Source organism: Salvia splendens, chromosome 13 (assembly GCF_004379255.2).
Source record: "Salvia splendens isolate huo1 chromosome 13, SspV2, whole genome shotgun sequence".
NCBI classification, from domain to species: domain Eukaryota; kingdom Viridiplantae; phylum Streptophyta; class Magnoliopsida; order Lamiales; family Lamiaceae; genus Salvia; species Salvia splendens.
In genome coordinates, this window is record NC_056044.1 from 22,153,635 (window position 1) to 22,174,004 (window position 20,370).

Genomic DNA, 20,370 nt, shown 5'->3' on the forward strand with positions numbered 1-20,370 from the left:
CGGTCTAGGAAGTGAATTTAATATCTAGCAGTCATGAGGACGTTTGATCTCAGCATGTTTACAGTTTTCTGGGTCTAGTGTTACATTTCTTGCCTAGGTCTAGTTGTAGTTTTACCTCAACCCAGTTTACGTGGCAGCAGCCGCCTTTGTCAAGAGTCTCTAAATGCTTTCTTACGTGTCCGTCTTCGTGGGATCGACCCCTGCTTCTCTATACTAATCCATAGTATTCGGGTTGAGGGATCTTTGAAGGGGAGTTTTGTGTGTACAACGACAGAGCATTCTGTGTTCCATTGAGTTCCTAGACCAAGTGATCTAGTGGGTTCATAGGACATGGTATCGCATTTTCACACACATACACACATCACCCTCTCTCCCTTCATCGGTATTCTAAAAACGGGGTGAAATCCTTCCAATACTCCCGCCACCCCCTTCGGCAAATCCCCGGGAAATGCTTCCAACTCATTCGCCGCCGACTCTAGCTCCAACAAAGCAATCTCGAAACAAGCTGACACCACAGAAGATGATTACAGCGTGAATAGGGACTGTACACCGAGGCGGCGTGGGGGAACTGTGATACCCTTCAAGGTGAACGGCCTTCCTTCGTGAATGAATTCCAAGGTCTTGCTCGCGAAATCTGCGGAAATCTTGCCCAGCGACTCTTGCCAATCCATCCCTAAAATCACATCCGGCCCATGAATTGGTAAGATGTGGAGGTCCACCACGAACACGGATCCTTGCACTCTCAACTCAGTTTGTCTCGACATGTGAGTGCAGAGTAAGGCGGCTCCATTACCAACAAACACCCTGAAAGGCCTAATCGGGGATAACGACAAATGTAGGCTTTCTGCGATTGCCGGGTGTAGAAAGTCTCTGTCACTACCTGTGTCGACAAGTATGCTGACCTCACGATCCTGAATCTGACCCAAAACCTTGAGCGGTCTAGACCGACGTCCCCCATCCAAAGAGTGTATATGCGCGACCTCCCTAATCGCCTCCTCATCACGAACATCACCATCCCACTCATCAATCGGTGTGTCATCCTCATCCCCATAGCAGAACAAACACTGTTTGCACACGTGACCCAAAACCCATTTATCCGGGCAGTGCCAACACAGCCCAAGTCGTGAACGCTCTGACTTTTCCGCCTGTGACACCCTAATCAGCGGCAGACGCGGCTGGTCCTTCCCTCGCTGGGCTTGACTCGACGAGAGACCCGTCCCAGACCCCGGATTTGTCGGCGGTTGGGTCCCTGTTGGAGCCGTTGTCAGCCGATTCTCGCGACCCTGCCACTGCTTGAGCGAAAAACCCGCCGAAGTCTGCGGAAGGTTACGATCAGCCAGTGTATCAGCAAGTTCCAGAGATAACGCCATGGCCGCAGCCAGAGACGACGGGCGGTGTAATTGTAGACGCTCCTGCATATCCGCCGTCAGACCTGCCACAAACAGAGTGTAAAGTTTCGACTCTGGGACCCCCTAAACCCGATTTAAGTACTTTTCAAATGTATTATGGTACTCCAACACCGTGCCTGTCTGGGTCAACTTAGCTATCAACCCGAAATAATCTTTGAAGCTCTGTCTGTCGAAGTGGTGGCTAACGTCCTCCAAAAATTCTTGCCAAGTGACGAAATCGGTATTGGCGCAGTAATTAAATACCCATTCAGAAGCTGGAGGATCGAACAACATAACTGCGTAATGGAGACGTTGAGCATCGGGCATCATCACATGATCAAAAAAATACTGAACCCTGGAGATCCAGTTTGTCGCGTCGCTGCCATCGAATCGAGGCAGCTTCATAGAAACCAGATTCTTGTCGAACCCCGCAGCAGACGATTGATAACGTTGCGGTGGATCCCAACACGAAGTCGGTGCGTCGAATTGCTGCGGAAAACCACCGAATTGTGTTCGAGCGTAGCGGTTTCCCGGGGTATCCCAGGCTGGACCACCCTTGCTCCTATCACCCCAACGGCCTCTCTCGTCCATCGACACATCGTGAATGCCAAAATTAGGGTTCCTAGCGTGACCTCCTCTCTCACCCGATTTTCTCCGCCTAAAGTCCTCGTACTCCCCCTCATCTGCATCGTCAAACCCTAGGGGGTTCCGTCTCGCGCGACAATATGGGTCCAGATTCTCAAAGCGGCGATCCGTCTCATCCCTCCATAGATCAAATTTATCCATCTTATCCAGTAAACGATCCAGCTTCCCATTCACGGAATCGTCATGATGCGAATCGTCGTTAGGACGACTCTCCAATTCACTATCCTCCATATATGGACGCTGAAAAACCCTGTTACGTCGATTGATGAAATACGGGCGACGCGAAGCCCCATTAGGAAACGTATCCGGGCGATGGGTGCCCCACGTTGATTTTCCGTTGTTGTTGAAATGACTCATGAGTACGTAGATGAAAGCACCAGATGTTAAGGACCTTTCCCCCTCAACAAGCCGGCAACCACAGTGACGGCAGAGAATCAATATCTGGCGCCCGTGATCGGGTCGGCGGCTCGAGGTGATCGACTGTGCGCGGGAATTCGTTCCCGTCAGGCAGTTCGTCGCCTAGGTTTTCAATTGTCAACGATATGTTGGGCAAATATAATTTTCATTCATGATAGGTTATGAACAAAATAGCCCTATATATATTCTACGGACCCTAGGTTTGGTTCGACCTAATCCTAACATCGGGAAAGAACCAACAAGAAAACCCGACGAAGCTGATAATTTCGCTCGACTCAACTGATGAGGCCATCTGCAACGCTGTCTCTTATTCGTCCCTTAACCGTCTCATAAATTACTATTCTTGAGCCCTACTCTACTTTTTCACTCCATCTTTTAACTAAGAGACGGAACCTGCAACTCTCCATCTCTTATCCGTCCTTTAACCGTCTCTTAAATTACTATTCATTCAATTTCATTTTTTTTTATTTCCAACAAATTCAATTAATAAAAACACACTTCATTAAATAAAATAAAATTACAACATAAAATTCGTAAAATCCTAAAAAAATTAAAAATACATAATTTAATAATTTCCTCCGCCAAATTTTGCCTAAATGTGCTCCATTAGATCATCTTGGAGTTGGGCGTGGGCGGTAGAGTCACGTGTCCTTGCCCGAATAGACAACCGTTCTTGTATAGACGGATGCACTCCACTGCGAGGCGGACTACTTGTGGTAGAGCTTCCGGGGGCTTCAGGGTCGAACAAATTTCCCGCTTCTAGTCCTTCGTCTTGGACAATCATGTTGTGCAAGATTATGCAAGTATACATGATGTCGACCATACTCTCCATGAACCACGTACGAGCCGGGGCTTTGATTATGTTGAAGCGCGCTTGGAGAACCCCGAACGTCCTCTCCACATCCTTGCGAGCAGCCTCCTGCTTCTGCGCAAAAAGAGCATGCTTTGTGTTCACAGGCCTGTTGCACATCTTCACGAAGGTTGGCCACATCGGGTAGATGCCGTCGGCAAGATAGTACTCCATTTTATACCGCCGGTTGTTAGCGATGAAGATGATGGCCGGCGCTTTACCATCCAAAACTTCGGCGAAGAGATCGGATTGGTGGAACACGTTTATGTCGTTGTTCGATACGGGGACCCCGAAGTACGCATGCCAGATCCATAGCCGGTAGTCGGCAACGGCCTCGAGTATAACGGTGGGGTGGGTGCCTTTGTGGCCGCTAGTGTACGACCCCCTCCACGCCACATGGCAATTCTTCCATTGCCAGTACATGCAATCGACGCTGTCAAGCATCCCGGGGAATCCGTGCACTTCTTCGTGAAGGTGGAGCAGAAACTGACAATCTGTCGTGCTTGGCCTCCGGAGAAATTCGTCGGTGAAGGCTGCCCGGACGCCTTTGCAGAATTGGATCGGGCACATTCTCCCAGTGCTTTCTCCAATGTGGAGGTATTCGTCAAACACATCCGCCGTTTGTCCAGTCGCAAGTTGACGGATTGCTGCAGTACATTTCTGCAGCGTCGTGTGGCTAGGACAGCCGACGGCGTCGAACATTTCTTGGAAGAACTCTTCCCGGGCTGCCAATGTATTTGCGATGTGGAGAAATAGCGGTTTCCGCATGCGGAAACGTCGACGGAAGTAGGTATCTCCCCAAACCGGGTTATCGCTGAAGTAGTCGCGGACTAACCTTGCGGCGGCTTCCTCCCGGTTACGATGGATGTAAGTCCGGGAGCGTCTTTGGGGCGGCACGGCTTCCTCCGCCTCCCGACATCGATCTTCTTCAAGTGATTCTTCCATTATTCGACGCATTTGCTCATATGGATCCATTAGATCGATTAACTTTGGGGGAAGAATAAAAGAGTTGATGTGAGATGAAAATTGGAGTTGAAAGAGAGATGATTTGAGAAGAATAGATGTGTGTTTGTGTGTGAAATGAGGATGAAATAGGAGTATTTATAGAGTAAAAAAATTAAAAAAATAAAAAAATAGGAAAACGGTCGAAAAACGGTAATATTACCGTTTTTCGAATTTTAATTTTTTTTTTATTAAATTCGAATATTTTTTTAAAAAAAAGATTTATTGCGTCAGCATGACGAAACTCACTCACGGGGCGGCGAGTGGGCGTCACGCATGGCGCCGGGCCGCGCCACGTGGCGCACGCGCGTGGCGAGACGTCTCGTTGGCCGTCTCGGAGAGACTGGTGTCTCTGCGGGCTGGGGACGCGACGGGACGCTGCACGCGTCTCGTCACGGAGGAACGGGCTTCGAGCCACCCGCGTAACGCGTTGCGGGTGGCCTGAGACTGCAGCACGACAATTATTCCAAATGTAAAAAAAATATTCCAAATCTTTCATCCTTTAGCCACCAATTCTGATTTTAACTGAGCGAAGCTTGTTTCCAATAGTATTAAAATACCTACTTTAATTTTAGTTACACAATACTCCTATCTTTATTTTGTTTTGATAAGACTTTTAATAGAACTCGGAAAATTAGTAAATACTAGTAGTACTTTCTATTAGGCCGTTATCCCATAAAAATATTTGCATTTATAGGTCAGCCCAAAACATAATTTTTATATTATTTTCCTCTTATAAGTTTCACTCGATAAAATCCAAACAAAATTAATGTTTTTAGAAGAATTACAATGTTAAATATTAAAAAATTGTGCGTCGTAGACTCGTAGCAATAACAACCTCATAATAAATTGTAACAAAAGGGTACTTAATAAGTACTCCGTACTACTTATTACTCTGGTAGTAGTATATTGTAAAATACATTTAGGAATTAAACGAAACAACATTCTGTTGTAGTCTAGTTGGTTAGGATACTCGGCTCTCACCCGAGAGACCCGGGTTCAAGTCCCGGCAACGGAATTCGTTTTTGAAAAATAATCAAAATAATTAAAAATTGCATTTTCAAAATCACTATGAAATTTTAAGAAAATATAAAACAATCACTAAAACTAGTGATGGAACAATTTCAAGGTTTATTTATTTCATTTTTTTTTCGTGATAAAAAAATATGGGAACTATATAAATTAATTAAATAGAATTACTATTATAAATAACATAACGACCTATGAATAGATATCACCACGACTCTAATCGATGACAGTTTCCATATATATATATGCCGTAAACAGCCCGGCCCGCCACAATTTTCGAATGCTGATAAATATAAACAGAATCTAATTCTAATAATAACAATTTAACAGAATCAAATTATTAGAATCGATTTAAATTTGCAACTACTTTATACTTATTCATTTTTAATTAGTGATTACAATTAGATAAAATACTACAAGTCGATCTCAATGAAATTATCAAACTATACTATTTCTCTTGTTATATTACTACTACTATATTACAAATAGGCGAAATATATGTTACAAACTAGTCAAAATTTTGGTATGTTAGTAAGAAGCTCTTCTAGTAGATGATCTAATATACTTGATGCAACATCTCTACCAATCTTCAATACACAATGCTTATTTGTGAGTAATCCATCATGCAACCAACTTGTTCTCACAATCTCCATTGCAGCCAATTTTCCAATTCCACCAAAGTTTGCATAATAATTGGAGTAGGATCTCCTAACCATGTTTTCCTCTTCTCGCTCGACTCTGTCATTCGAGAGCTTCCCGTTGGACTCTCCGCAGCTCTCCAGCTCCTCCGACAACGGCCTCCTCGTCTTCGAATTCGCCAATCTTGAAATTTCCCCTGCATCACATTTTTAATTTGAACCAAAAACAAAAAAAAAGTTTACTAATAGAGTATAAAGTAGTGACTAAGAATAGTATTAATTTTCATGATAAATGGTGAATGTGAATGTTACAAACCTGAAGAAACAGATTCTTGATCAGCTGAATACCCCAAAAATTCAAGAACAGAATTTGGGCTCGAATTTTCTGAATCACCTTCATTTTCTAACGAAACTGCATATTTTTTGCCCATTTTTCTCTTTGATTTTTCTGGATTCTCATTCTCTTTGTTCTTCCCCTCTAAACTCTCTCTTTTTTTCGACTTCCTTTGGCGCCTCTTTTCAAAGCTTAGAATGAAGAATTTGTCGTCTTCGAGCTCTTGATACGGAGGGAGGCCGCGCAGCCGCCTCACCGGTGTCTTCAGCTTGTTAGCCGCGATCTCCTCATGAACTGGCCCTGCTCGTGGGACTGGTGAGTCCAGTCCCATGAGTCGGGCCACTACTCCTGGAGTAGAGCCCGAGGCACTGGTCTTCCCCGGGCTCTCCCTCTCGTCTGCTCGGAAATGATCAAAAGAGCACAAGGGGAGGTTGCTGAAGCAGAGAATGCGTCTCAGGATTCTTGACAAGCAGGCGGGGGACGTGATTCTCCAGCCCCGGCCTCCACACGACGAAGGAGACGAACACGAAGGGGAAGGCGTAGGCCTCATGTAATGGATCAGAGCAAGTGAGGCCTTCACAAATTATTGGAGAAATGAATGATCGAGGAAAGAGGGGACAAAAAGAGGTCTTGAATTTGAAAACCAAGGAAGGAAAAAAGTGAAGAGTGGAAAAGGGAAAAAGGAAATAGAGAATTTGAATTGTTTTTGGTGGTGGGGTAGGGGGTGGCGGGCTTTTGAGTTTGAATGAGAATGTGAATGTGAATGTGAGAGTGATTAGCAAAGGTGATGGAGAAAGAAAAAAAGTGGTGTTTCCCACGCCAAGTCTCTCCAATTGTCAATTGCTGCAGCTTTGTCCTTTTGAAAAAACATATTGCTACTTTTGAACCCAATTTGTTTTCTTGATTCTTGTCTTGGTCCCATGTCTATTGTTTGCAGAGAGGAGATCTATACAAATCCTCAACCCTTCAATTTTCTTACATTTGAACCAAGATTATTGCCTTCTATTTTATTATCATTTCAATAATTTTTTAGTCACGTACAAGTATTAGCGCTTTTACGGAGAAAGAAGAGAGAGTAAAGTAAAAGAAAGAATAAAGTATGTGATTAGATGTTTTGTTTTTAGCCAAAAAGAGAAATGACTCAAGTAACTTGGGACAACCCAAAAAGGAATACGACTCAAGTAACTTGGGACGAAGAGAGTATGTCTTTTTTGGTCACCTACCGGTTGACATTACATGCATCACTTAAGTCACAGTATCACCAAAATACAACCACACAACCTTGTTATTCTCAACTCATACAATATTACACTCGATTTATTAATACTCAAGTGACGAGAAGAAGATATGAGGGTTAATTTTGCCAAAAAAGAAGTCACGCGTCATTGCAATGTTTGAAATGTCGCGGGTAAAATTTTCTAAAATTAAAAGTTCTTGTGTAAACTAAGAATCTTTTTACATTAACTCGAGAAATGATATATATATATATATATATACATAGCATGTGTAATTCAAAAAAATGAAGAAATAATCATGTACCTTGTATTTGTAGACTTACAATGAATCTAAATTAAACGGTAAAAATTAAAATTGGGCTAAATTAAAAGTTACCGAGGGCATATATATGAAGCTTTGGCGTTGAGGAGGAAGACAATTAGCATCACGTGCCCTCTTGAAATACAAATCACATGAAATAATTAAATTGCATTAGCTACCACAAATATTGTTTGCTACAAATATAATGTACACAAACAATTGAACCACTCGTTGTGATGGATAGAAGGGGACCGTGTTCTCATGTTTTTACATCTGATTGGCTTATTCATTATCCATGGCCATCCATATCAAACTCACCACAAAAATAGTACCCAGTAAAATAGGATATATCCTGCACTTTCGAAACAGACTTCTTTTTTATAGTGGTAATTAGATGAAAACCTGTATATTGCCTTTTTTTTACCTTGATCATGTTTTATAAATTACAGCTTTTTGAATTGAGTAAATAAATGTAAAGATGGATGTAACTCATACATACAACCATATTTCTCTATGAATCATGAATTATCTAAAAGTAATTACTTATTCATATAATTATCATTTATTACCGCAACCAATCATACACTCCACTTGCTACTATTACACCGTATCAATGTAACATAAACATCACAAATACTTATGAAAATAATAAGTAACTTAACGAATTTAAATCATTTCATTATTACCACAATAATTGCAGCATAACATTTTGTTTTTGGAGTTAAATATTAAATCTTGTAAACGTAACCGTTCACGAATTTCTTTCAAAGAGCAATGCGCAGCCAAACATTTTGTTATTGGAGTTGGATGTGCAGCAGTCACTCCCATTCCTAAAAATTGAGATTTTAAGTACGGACATAAATTTTAATACGAAATTGATGTAATAAAATTGAAAAAAAAGAAAAATAATTAAATTAAAATTAGTAGATAAAGCAGGGAATGTTAAGCCCCTCCCAACAAGATTTTTTCATTTAAATTTTATTTAGATATTATTGAAAGATTAAATCGCTGGAGCTGAATGATATTGAAGGGCTGAACAAATTTTGAGAATAGAAAACTTGCAGAAGATTTGAAAGAAAATGGCTGCCGCATTTTAGGAAGATGAAAATCTCTTTACAGTATAAAAAATCACTTTGAAAAAGTGATATGGAGTAGTTTAATGTTATCAGATGAGAAATCCATATATTATGTTGATATCAAAGTTCCCTTTAAATACCAACACATCTAATTCCCCAAAACATTAAATCTAAAAGTCTCATATAAAATCTCAACTCTCTTAAATTCTACTCCCTCCGTCCCACTTTAGGAATCCCAGTTGAATTTGACACAAGTTTTAAGAAATGTAAAGGAAAGTTGGTGAAAAATGATAGTGGGATGTGGATCCTACTTTTTATATTAATTTTATAATAAAATGTGAGTAGAAAAATGTTAGTGGAATGTGAGGCTTAATATCATTTATGAAATATTCCAACTAGAACTCTTAAAGTGGTACACCCAAAAATGGTAAACCAGAACTCGTAAGGTGAGACGAAGGGAGTATTAATTAAATAGTGGACTATCCTAGTTTCCAGTTATTTATTTCATATCCCGATTTATCTAATTAGCTCTAACAACATTCATACGAAATAACTAATCAATTTGAACGAGAAAAACACAAGAATTATTCAAATTTCAGACAACTGCAAAAGCAGCAAGGAAGAATCACTTAATTAGCATATGATCATATGTTGAAATTCGAAGAGAATCACTTTATGTAGTGAGTTATAATTACTTTATATTATCGAAACATAAAAAAATAGTCTTTATATAAGTTATAGCTTATGAAATAAACTTTATAGGAGTTATTTTATAATTAATTTGATTTGATCCAGATTGGTTGTACAATTCAATTGGAGTAATAATAATTTCATTCATTTTCGTGATTTTATAACGATTTTGATTTATGGAATGGAAATATCATTTTTATATTAAAAAAATTGATGTTAGACGGTGGCAAATCGTGCGTGTTGAGTAGTTATCATGTCAACACGATAAGGACACGACCCAATAAGGATAAACACGAACACGACCCGTTAAGAAAATCTCAAACACGAACACGAACTGCTACCCTCAAACCCGAACACGACACGAACCCATTAATGACACGAACCATCTTGGGTCAACACGACACGATAACGATACTATAACTACACGACCTGATAACACGGTAAGAATATAATAACAATAAGATAACAACTATTCATGATTTAAAAATTATAAAACCTTGAATCTAATTAGGAACTTAAAATCTGATTACACAGTCTAGTGTGATGAATAATAAGATCAATAGATTCATACTTCATAACAACAAAATCCAACAAAATCCAACACGAACACGACACAAACACGACATGAAATTTAGGTATTTAAAATAATAGTAAAAATCAATAATATTAAAACATAATTTCTTAACTGGTAACACGAACACGAACACGACACGAAATTTCCGTGTTCTTAACGTGTCGACCCGATAAGGACACGAACCCAATAAGCCTTGACCCAAATCCATTAATTTTGTGCGGGTTCGTGTCGTGTTATCGTATCGTGCCAAAAATTACCGGCCCATTAATTTCACAAAAACAAGAAGAAAATTACGTAAATTTGATGTGGAATAATGAATATAATCAAGGGTTGGCGTGTTGCATACTTGCAATTGCTTATTTTTTAAATTGACGGATGCGTAATAATTTAAGATCACATTGGACATTGGTCATATGAGCATTATCTCATTTGAAATTTGAAAGATCGATACTGTAGTATTGAACGTTGTTGGACTTAAAAGAGTATTATTTCATTTAAAACTTGAAAGATAAAAACTAACTTCTAAGCATAATCTCATCTCGAGCTCCTCATATTATAACAACTCTTTTCATCCCAAACAAAATGTCCACATTCTTAATAGTACACGATTTTAAGAGTTGTTAGGTGAAGTAAATTGAGAGGAAAAAAAATAGTTGAATATTTTAACGATGAGAGAGGAATTTATTTTTAAAGTGTGACAAACTAAACAAAAAGGTGAACGTCTTGAATGAGATAGAATGAATAATTACTAAGTACCATCTTGTATAAAGTTTGAAAATTAGAACATCAAAACGAACTTATAAGCATCACCTCATCTAGAATGAAAATATTAGAGTTGACATGTGGGCATCATCTCGTTTTGTGTTTGAAACACCGAAATTGATTAGCTATATCATACCGTCGGGATTTTGAAAGACCAAAATAGACATTTGAACATGATCTCATTTAGAGTTTAAACATATAAATTGACTTGTAAACATCTTGTGTCAAATTCAAAAGGCCATAGCTAATTAAGTTTTATCATCTAATTTATTGTCACTCATTTTTATCTTACATAGTAGATTTTTTGGGTGTTATAATACAAACTATGTGGACCGATTATTTGGAAAACTAAAATTGTCAGTGGCGGAGACACACTAAAGCATAGGGTATATGGTCCTCAACAATTCTGTGTTTGTCTTGTTGAGTGAGGTGAGAGATTGAATCTCATATAAATCAAACATTTTTTTGTTATTTACAGTTTATATTGAATTTTCAATTCTATATTTCAGGTTTTCTGATTACATCACACATTATACACTTTTGTTTTATATTTTAAATTTGTGAGATCCAGAGTTCAAGTAGTATCTTTTATCTTATAGTTTATATTTTATTATTAATTTTAAAATACTTTACTTTATTTAAAATTAAGTTATTTTTGATCCATTATCTTTTAAAATAATAAATTGATTTGATCTATTTTTTATTATATATTGAATTTCGTCTTGGAGTTCTATGCTAAAAAAAATATCTAAAACTAATTTGAAATAAACAATCATGCAAAAAAATTGAAGGTCTTATTTCATTGTCTCATAAAAGATTGCTTAATATATGACGTATGTAGTAGAGTTTAACCGTGAGATGTGTTTGGTATCAACTTCATGAAATAAGAGATATGCACGACGATCAATATAGTTTAGAGGGGATAAAGTTGATATTTTATAGTTTTTAATTAGTAGATTGACGTGTTTTATTATTGAGTTTCATAGATTGAATTAGGTATTTAAGTCAATTATACATTAATTAGTTGTTTTGACAAGTTTGTTGAGCTTTAAAGGAATAAAGGAGTACAATGCTGATTCCTAAATAGCCGATATCAATCTCTTCGTCTTTAAAAGAGTTTTGCGTAGATCTTACACGCCTCAATCGGAGTTTTACAGAGAAAGTTATGCTCGTTTTACGAAAATTGTGTGTTGTCCAAAAGGGCCAACCTGCCCAGTGACATGCTTGGATTTTACATGGTTTTAGGGGTGGTTTGGTATGAAATTGATCATATTTAGTCTATTATTAGGCGTGTTTATATCTACTTCTTTATTATGTTGGTATGTTGATCATTTTGTAAAGAATGTGTAGAAAAAGGTACAAAATATGTCGATGTGCAGCAACCTTGGTTTGAGACAATTTTACTGGAGATTTTGAAGTCCAATCAGCCCCTAATTCATATCATTCTCTTCGTCTTTGAAAGAGCTTCGTGTGGGTATCTTAAACGCCTCAATCGGAGTTCGGTAGAAGAAGTTATGGCCGTTTTACGAACACTGCGCTGTCCAGAAAATCTCACGCGGCCGGGTGAATTTCATGTTCAATAATACCACCCGGCCGGGTCTGTCACTTTGGTGTTTTTCTCACTGCAAACGCGATTTTTAGAAGACGAAAATAAGAAGGAAGAATTAGGTCAATTCTTGGCATTCCACACCCGGCGTCAAACACACACACACACACACACTCTCTTTCTCTGAAGAACTCTTGAAAGAAGATTGAAGATTCAAGCTTCAATTCCTCTGCAAATTGTAATTCGTATCATGATTTCCTCTGTTTTTCTTGGTTTCTTTTTGTTATCTACCATGAACATGAGTAGCTAAACTTTTCATGTAGAATTCTTGGTGAAGATGCATTGATTTATAGTTTTAATCCAATTGACTTCATTTTTATTTTTCTCTTGCAATTGTTTGAACTATTCTTGTGCTTTTTTTCCTATCTATTGCTTGATCACCAATTGGGAGTGTTAGGGTTTCTTAGAGTAATCGAGAGATGACATATTTAATCTTGAAAGAGGAGTAATTCATACCTTAATTCAATAGATATCGGGAGAGTTGAGATTATGAGTGGGATCTTTAATCCAATCAAACTTTTGGGAGTTAGGTCTAAGAATTAGAAGGGGACTTCAATTATTACACCTAATCTATGGAGTTCTCACCTCGGGAGAGGGTTTAATCTACAATTGTGATTGATTCAACAATTCTATAGACTTTAAATGGTAAATCGGTTTCAATTGGGTTAGGCTATGAGTTATGCATCGGATCCTTGAATTATGCATATTTCTCTATCATTTTCTACATCTTGCTCAATTGCTTTCTTGTTTAAGTGCTTTATTTCAATCTCTGAATTTATATGCTTTTAGTAGTTGTTAGTTTCAAAACCAAAATTCTTGATCATCTGGCTAGTAGTTGAAATTTGTTCGTGGTACTTAGATTTACACTTAATTGTCTCTGTGGGATATGATATACTATTGCTTGCTATTTGCTACGATAACTCCGTACACTTGCGGGTATTATTTGAGTAAAATAAAGTTGAGTCACCCGGGTAAAGCCCTGTGACATAGCCAAGCGGCCTTACCGAGAAAAACATGGAAAATACCTTCTTTCTTTGAGGGATTTTCAAACTCTGGTCATGTTTAGCAACTTGGGGCTCTCTATATACAACCCCTACACGGTTTTGAGAGCATTCCCCACCATATACACATTCTAGAGAAAGAAAATAACCTAGATATTGAATAATTGAAGAAAGGAGTCCTCCCAATCATTCCACCGAGTTCATACAATCATGATTTCTCTGATCTAAGGGTGTGGTTTTATCATGTTTTATTTCATTAATTATTTGACTCTTATGAAAATGTTTGGATAACCTTATATAGAGTTCTATGGAACAAATGCAATGATTTCTATGTTTATTTGAATTCATTTTTCTATGCCTTACAATCGTACAATTATTTCAATTTCTCTTATGCTTATACATTTATTTGATTCATCATTTGTATCTTATGAGCTTTAAGGAGTTATTAACTTAATTCCGGAAGATGACTTCGGTTTTAAGTTGTGCTCTACATATTGTGTACTTCAAGAGAAGACATAGTACTTTTGTGATAACTTAATGGATCTTGAAACCATTGTTGGTTTTAAGTTGTGCTCTACATATTATGTACTTCAAGAAAAGACAGTACTTTTGTGATAACTTAATGGATCTTGAAACCATTGTTAGCATAGTTTGGAATTGCTCTGAATTGCCAACTCATAGGGCTCTGTTTCTTCAACTCTTAGTTTTCCATGATTTATTATTTGCTTTGTTTATTACTTGTTATTATTTGCTTTGATTTATTACTTAAAAAAATAAGATTTAATAAAAACCCAATATTTTTTATGGTCTAGATAGTGAAGGGAAATAATTTAAACTACTTGAGTAGCTAATTAATATCTTTGGATACAATAATGTTGCTTGTTGATACTACAATAACCCCATACAACTTGTGCAAATGATATAATACACCCATATATAAGCATTCATTCTATATCGTGGAAGTTTCTATTCAATTGTTTTTATATTCTAAATATCTAGATTTTTTTATATAAAAATGTAGATATTATTGCATAATATCTTAAGAATTCTACATGATTGTATATCTAATTCTTCTACAAATTATCTATATATTCTAGTATACATAAGTACAAAAGAATTCTACATTACATCTAAATTTAGATAATATTTAGGGATATTTGCACCTAATACCATGGAACTTTCAAAAAGTTGGATATTTCCCACGAACTTTGAAATTGATAAATAATATCACGAACTTTACCCTGAGTTTGTTATTTCCCGCCAATGAAAAAATTCCACCAAATAATATCAAGATACAGATTTTTTTCGTAATTTCTCGACAACAACTTCGAGAGTTTCAAGATTTTCAATATTTGAAAATAGTTTTTCTTGAAGCACACCCTCCAAATTTGTTCTTCAATCTATTAATATAGCCGGAATTTTTTCATTGGTGAGAAATAACAAACTCGGGGTGAAGTTCATGATATTATTTGCTAATTTCAAAATTCGTCGAAAAAATCTAACTTTTTGAAAATTTCATGATATTAGGTGCCAATAACCTTGATAATTATATATTTCTACTATAAAAATCAGTGGCATCGAAGCGACATGACTTCTAGATGGGGCAAATGCCCCCTCTCATAAATACATTTTCCTTCTAATTTATTTAAATTTTCCTTTAAAGGCCTTCTCTCAATTATTCAAGGTTTGTTATAATATATTTTTGCCCGAGTGAAATTTTGGCTACACTCCAAAAAAACCTAATTTATTTTCGTTTATTCCAACATCATTATATATCCACCATTCATTTTCACATTATAAAAAGCGCATGCATAGTTGTTTGTAATATTTCATTTTTCACTCTTCGTTTAAATTGTTTGAATATTTACCATTTTAAAGGTTATTCGGTTTATAACTGGTATCGAACATATATATCACCGACCAAGAAAAGCAAACAAATTGGCTGAACTTAATTAATGCCACCAAACTATACACTTCATTGCAATCAAGAACTATATGGTTGATTAGTTGGTTGAAAATTAGTATACATACTTTTCTAATTTTACAATGAAAGTTTGTAAATTACAAAATAATCTCCATCATCGGATGTCCAGATATTTTTCTAATTATTATTGAAATAATCACATCTATTAATCAATATTACTACTCCACAAATAGTTAAAAACATCATAAAGCAGTTAACGAAACAAACAAACAAAAACAACATTTGTTTTGGTAAAACAACAAGTAAACTTTATTTAAAGCAACATTACATAATTGATCATAAGGAAAGAAAAAAAACAAGGGAGAGCAAAACTGCAACCTAAAAATCTTACTACAGTTATTTAAAAGGCTAATTGTTGCACACAATTATTTGTGTTGTGAAAATAATGAGGCCCCAAAAAGCTAGTTTAAATAAATCTACTATGCTTTGGGTGTTTAGAGCCAATCACTAAATCTCTTTAGAAGAAAATAGTTCTCCATCTGTTTGATAGTAAACTATGTCTCCATTGTCACTCACATAATGATCTCTACTTAGACTTTTCAACAACGTCGGAACCAAGTGAAACGGAACTGCTCCAGATTTTCTGGGCTCTCTGTAGTAATCTCCGAGCACCCTTTTCGCCTCCCTCGTCTGCAAAATCCATCATATTTTCTTTCTATCAATAATAAAAAAAAATCATACAATAGGACAAATAAACGGTAATGAAGTAATTAAGAAAGATTAAAAGTATTGTTGGGTACATGATTAGGGTTTGATTAAATGAATTAATAATTTAAGATTAGAGATCTATAAATTCTCACCGCCTCCACTAAATGGTAATGTGGGATCTGAGGGAAGAGGTGGTGAACAACATGGGTGCCAATATCGTGGTGAATTTTGTTGAATATTCCATAGTCTTGATCTACTGTCGTCAATCCTCCACGTAAATAACTCCATTCCTGCAATTACAAGACAAAAGGCATAAATAACTACAACTACTTGTGAAGCAGAATGAACGATCTAGATTTAGAATAATAAACCAATTCATGATATTTTGAGTGGACACTGGACCACTTTAATACTAGCATACAATTAAAATGTACAGTGAATAGTCAGAGTTTTGGACAACTGGGCCCGATTCTCTTTCTAATTGTAACCAAAAGACATAACCAAGTCATTAAAACAATTAGGAAAAATTAATAATAGATCTAGGTAAAAAGCAAAATAGATCTAAATACTTTGGGAAATGAAAACTAAAAAAGCATTAGTAATATACTACTAGTATTACAAAGTAATTAATGGGTAGGTGGGATTTTTAAGCCAAACAAATTAAATAATACTATAATAGTTGATCGAACAAAGATATTTGTGTTGACAATGGCAATGCGACATTAATACTAGTAGTGACAATGAAACTAAAATTAAAATTAAAATTAAAATTAATTTAGTAAATAATAATAATAATAATAGTACCTTGCTGCGGTACCAAGGGAGTTTCTTGTCGTAACCATGGTGATGCAGATATGTAACCGTGTCCAGCCACACAACGAATATCTGTCCCATAAATATTGAAATATTAATAAAATGATAGTAATTGAGTTTGATGAAGTAGTAATAGTAATTTAGTGTTGTTACCAACCAAATAAGGAACGCCGTAGAGGTTGAAGAACATGGTTGGGCCAACAATGGTGGAAGCATAGAGGAGAGAAGCAAGCATTGCAGCCCAACAAATGGTGGAAGTGATCACCAAATCTCTCTCATTGGGTTTGAACAAACTGCTATATGGGTTGAAGTGAGATCCACTTTTTCCGGGGCTTCTATACCACTGACATTAAATCAATTCAATCTTTTAATTTCCTATGTCTTGGAAATTAATTTCAATTTATAACTTATAGTAAAAAGAGTACCAAGTATAGAGGGTAGGCAAACATGGGGAATGGGATTTTGTATCTCAAGAATTTTGTTGAGAAATCCAGCTGCTTGTATAAATTCTCAGTCAGCTGCAAAATGATGCAAATGCAAATGCAAATGCAATTAATTAAACATCCATTTCCATTTTCCAATCCAAATTTATTTTTTTATATATTTAAAAAATGTTAATTACCGGAACCCATGACTCGTCGTTCTCCACGTGACCATGATTCTGGTGGTGTGTTCTATGGCTAATTCGCCTACGTAGTAAAATGCAGATCTATATTACCCATTGAAATTATTTAAAATATAAAAATAGTTTAATCAAAGTGAAAGACTAACCATCCATGATAAGGTACAAGAATTGAGGAATGTAGTACATGTCCCACCACGTTATTCAGCGTGGTGTTGTCCGAAAAACTCCCGTGTCCACTGCAATAAATCAAAATTAGTAATTTCAGTATCCCTAAAAATAAAAACACGACATTGTAATAAATACAGAAGAATAGAAAATGGATTAGTATCACTAATCGTTTATTACCAATCGTGGCCGAGGACGAACAAGGCCCAAAACATGGTGCCCTGGGCCGCCCAGTAGATGGGCCAGAAGATCCAGCTATCGAAATAGGCGGCGGCGGCGAAGAGCGCGGCGACGACGAAAACATCCCAGGCGACGTAGCTGAGGGAGCGGAAGGGGTCCTTGACCCAGCAATGCGGCGGGATGGCGGCGCGGATGTCGGCGATCTTGAACGGAGGAGGCGCGGCCGGGTCGAATTTGTCGGCGGCGCGCTTTCCGAGGTGCTCGTATTGGCCGTGGTGCTCAGCGTCGGCACCGGAAGAAACGGCCATTTTCCGGGGGTTTCGAATCGAGAGTTTTCAGTTACAAAAGGAATGGAATAGGCGTGAGTGAGTGGGGTATGTATGCGTATATATAGAGTGGAATTGATATACGTGTTCACATTTGTGGAGGAGAGAGAATACTGTGAAATACTACCTCTATTTTGAAAATTTACGTATATGAGGTTTCGCAGATCTGTTTTTTTTATACTCCCTCCGTCCCGAGCTACTCGCTCATTTCCTTTTCGGCACGGAGATTAAGGAATGAGTGTATAGGAAAGTCAAAAATGACGGCTATAGGTGAAAATTTTTACTAAAAATGGAAAGAGTGCAAGTAACTTGGGACGCCCAAAAAGGAAATACGTGCGAGTAGTGCGGGACGGAGGGAGTATTTCAATCGTAATTTGTTTTTATGTATGTAGGTGTAAAATGTAAACTATAGTAGTAGGAATATTAATTTGTTTTTTTCATGATTTGTACTCATATTTAATGTACTCTTTCCACTCCATAAAATTTACTCCCTCCGTCCGATAAATTTCTCATTTTTCCTTTCTCGTCCGTCCGCCAATAAATGTCTCATTTTATTTTTACTATATTTAGTAAGTAGACCATACATTCCACTAACTAATTTCATTCCAATTTTATTATAAAGTCAATATATAAAAATATATCACATATTCCACTAGCTTTTCTACCCAATTTACTACATAAAATTAAACAATTTCTTAAAACTCATGCCGTTCAAATATAAGACATTTAATCTCGGACGGAGGGAGTACTAAGTGAACCCAAAAAATAGTGGAATATGGAATATATCATAGTTTTATATATTAGTTTTATAATAAAATATGAGTGTAAATATATTAGTGAAATGTGATAGTAAAAATGAAATGTGACAAACTTTGTGGGACGAAATGAAATAAGCACAAAATTTGGGACGGAGGGAGTACATTAAACAAGGAGTTAAGATTATTTTATAAATAAAAGAGTAAAATTATAATTTTGGAATTTATGAATAAGTTTGAACATGAGAAATTATGTTTTTGCAGATAAAAAGGGTAATAATAACAACAAAAAAAATACTCGGGTGATAGTCGAGGCATGTCCGACCATAGATCCACCCTTGAGTGCTTATTTATGTAGTAAAATATGTGCGATTAATGTAGGAGAAGATGAATTTGGATCTATATTTGAATATCTCGATATCTCACCATGTTCTGCTAGTTAAGTTATTAGAGCATCCACAATGGCGGCGAGCGGACCGGTTAGCCGATCTCCGGCGCTCGCCGAACCATTGTAACCGGTGAGCGTCATTTCGGCGAAAAAATCGGCGAGCGCACGCCGATTCGCGAGCGCTGGGCAATGCGCTCGCCGGTCCGCTCGCCGCCATTGCAGGCTCCCGATCGGCGAGCGGAAATTTTAATTTTTATTATTTAATATTTTTTTATGAAACTCATTCTTGGTTGTTTCTCTTTTATAGAGACATCCGTGAATGTTTTATGTTCCACTTTCGATGTGGGACAAACTCATTCTTGGTTGTTTCTCTTTTATAGAGACATCCTTGAATGTTTTATGTTCCACTTTCGATGTGGGACAAACTCATTCTTGGTCGTTTCTCTTTTATAGAGACATCCTTGAATGTTTTATGTTCCACTTTCGATGTGGGACAAACTCATTCTTGGTATTTTTAATTAATGTTGTATCAAAATTAAGTGATTTAATATTTTTGATATTTTTTAATTAATGTTGTATCAAACTCATCCTTGAATGAAGTGTGTTTTTTTAATTAAAGTTGTATCAAAATTTTTCCTATAAAATGATTTAATATTTTTGATATTTTTTTCTTAGTTTTAGAATCATATAAAATCATCAAATTTTCATAGTTTTCTTCAGTAATAATTGGAGAGCAGTCTTTCATCTCGACCAACCACAACATAAATAAAAATAAGTCAAAATTAAATCAATCAATTTGAATTAAAGCTTGTTTTCATGTCATTATATAGGTATTGTTCATAATTAATTCTTTATGAAAGTTAAAAATCATACTCCCTCCGTCCCAGCCTAAGCGAGAAGTTTCTATTTTGGCACAAGAATTTAGGTAGTGGTGTTTA

General features: G+C 36.8%; 2 protein-coding genes and 1 non-coding gene across 4 annotated transcripts; 1 reads left to right on the forward strand and 2 right to left on the reverse strand.

Moving 5' to 3' along the window:
* Nucleotides 1-5,247: 5,247 nt before the first annotated feature.
* TRNAE-CUC lies at nt 5,248-5,320 on the forward strand. The gene has a single exon. It is a non-coding gene; the product is annotated as a tRNA-Glu (tRNA).
* A 437-nt stretch (nt 5,321-5,757) lies between these two features.
* LOC121761196 lies at nt 5,758-6,973 on the reverse strand. The gene is made up of 2 exons (XM_042156804.1): nt 6,286-6,973; nt 5,758-6,166 (listed from the first exon to the last, which is right to left on the reverse strand). The coding sequence occupies exons 1-2, from the start codon at nt 6,851-6,853 to the stop codon at nt 5,844-5,846; spliced, it is 891 nt and encodes a 296-aa protein (XP_042012738.1). The 5' UTR covers nt 6,854-6,973; the 3' UTR covers nt 5,758-5,843.
* An 8,784-nt stretch (nt 6,974-15,757) lies between these two features.
* On the reverse strand, nt 15,758-18,383 carry LOC121762807 (acyl-lipid omega-3 desaturase (cytochrome b5), endoplasmic reticulum-like). Of its 2 annotated transcripts, none has more exons than XM_042158815.1 (8): nt 17,964-18,383; nt 17,765-17,854; nt 17,616-17,682; nt 17,419-17,511; nt 17,147-17,336; nt 16,985-17,065; nt 16,333-16,470; nt 15,758-16,162 (listed from the first exon to the last, which is right to left on the reverse strand). In XM_042158815.1, the coding sequence occupies exons 1-8, from the start codon at nt 18,269-18,271 to the stop codon at nt 16,059-16,061; spliced, it is 1,071 nt and encodes a 356-aa protein (XP_042014749.1). In that variant the 5' UTR covers nt 18,272-18,383; the 3' UTR covers nt 15,758-16,058. The 2 variants fall into 2 exon arrangements, with proteins under 2 accessions (XP_042014749.1, XP_042014748.1); XM_042158814.1 differs by having other exon boundaries at nt 17,151-17,336; nt 17,964-18,379.
* Nucleotides 18,384-20,370: the final 1,987 nt, after the last annotated feature.

What these genes read in the sequence shown, in the direction of transcription:
- LOC121761196 (XM_042156804.1), bottom strand. Translation starts at nt 6,853, where the DNA reads ATGAGGCCTACGCCTTCCCCTTCGTGTTCGTCTCCTTCGTCGTGTGGA. An exon ending in TCAAGAATCTGTTTCTTCAG is followed by an intron (nt 6,167 to 6,285) that starts GTTTGTAACATT and finishes AATGTGATGCAG; the next exon opens with GGGAAATTTCAAGATTGGCG.
- LOC121762807 (XM_042158814.1), bottom strand. Translation starts at nt 18,271, where the DNA reads ATGGCCGTTTCTTCCGGTGCCGACGCTGAGCACCACGGCCAATACGAG. An exon ending in CTTGTACCTTATCATGGATG is followed by an intron (nt 17,683 to 17,764) that starts GTTAGTCTTTCA and finishes TTTACTACGTAG; the next exon opens with GCGAATTAGCCATAGAACAC. An exon ending in ATTACCATTTAGTGGAGGCG is followed by an intron (nt 16,163 to 16,332) that starts GTGAGAATTTAT and finishes TGGATTTTGCAG; the next exon opens with ACGAGGGAGGCGAAAAGGGT.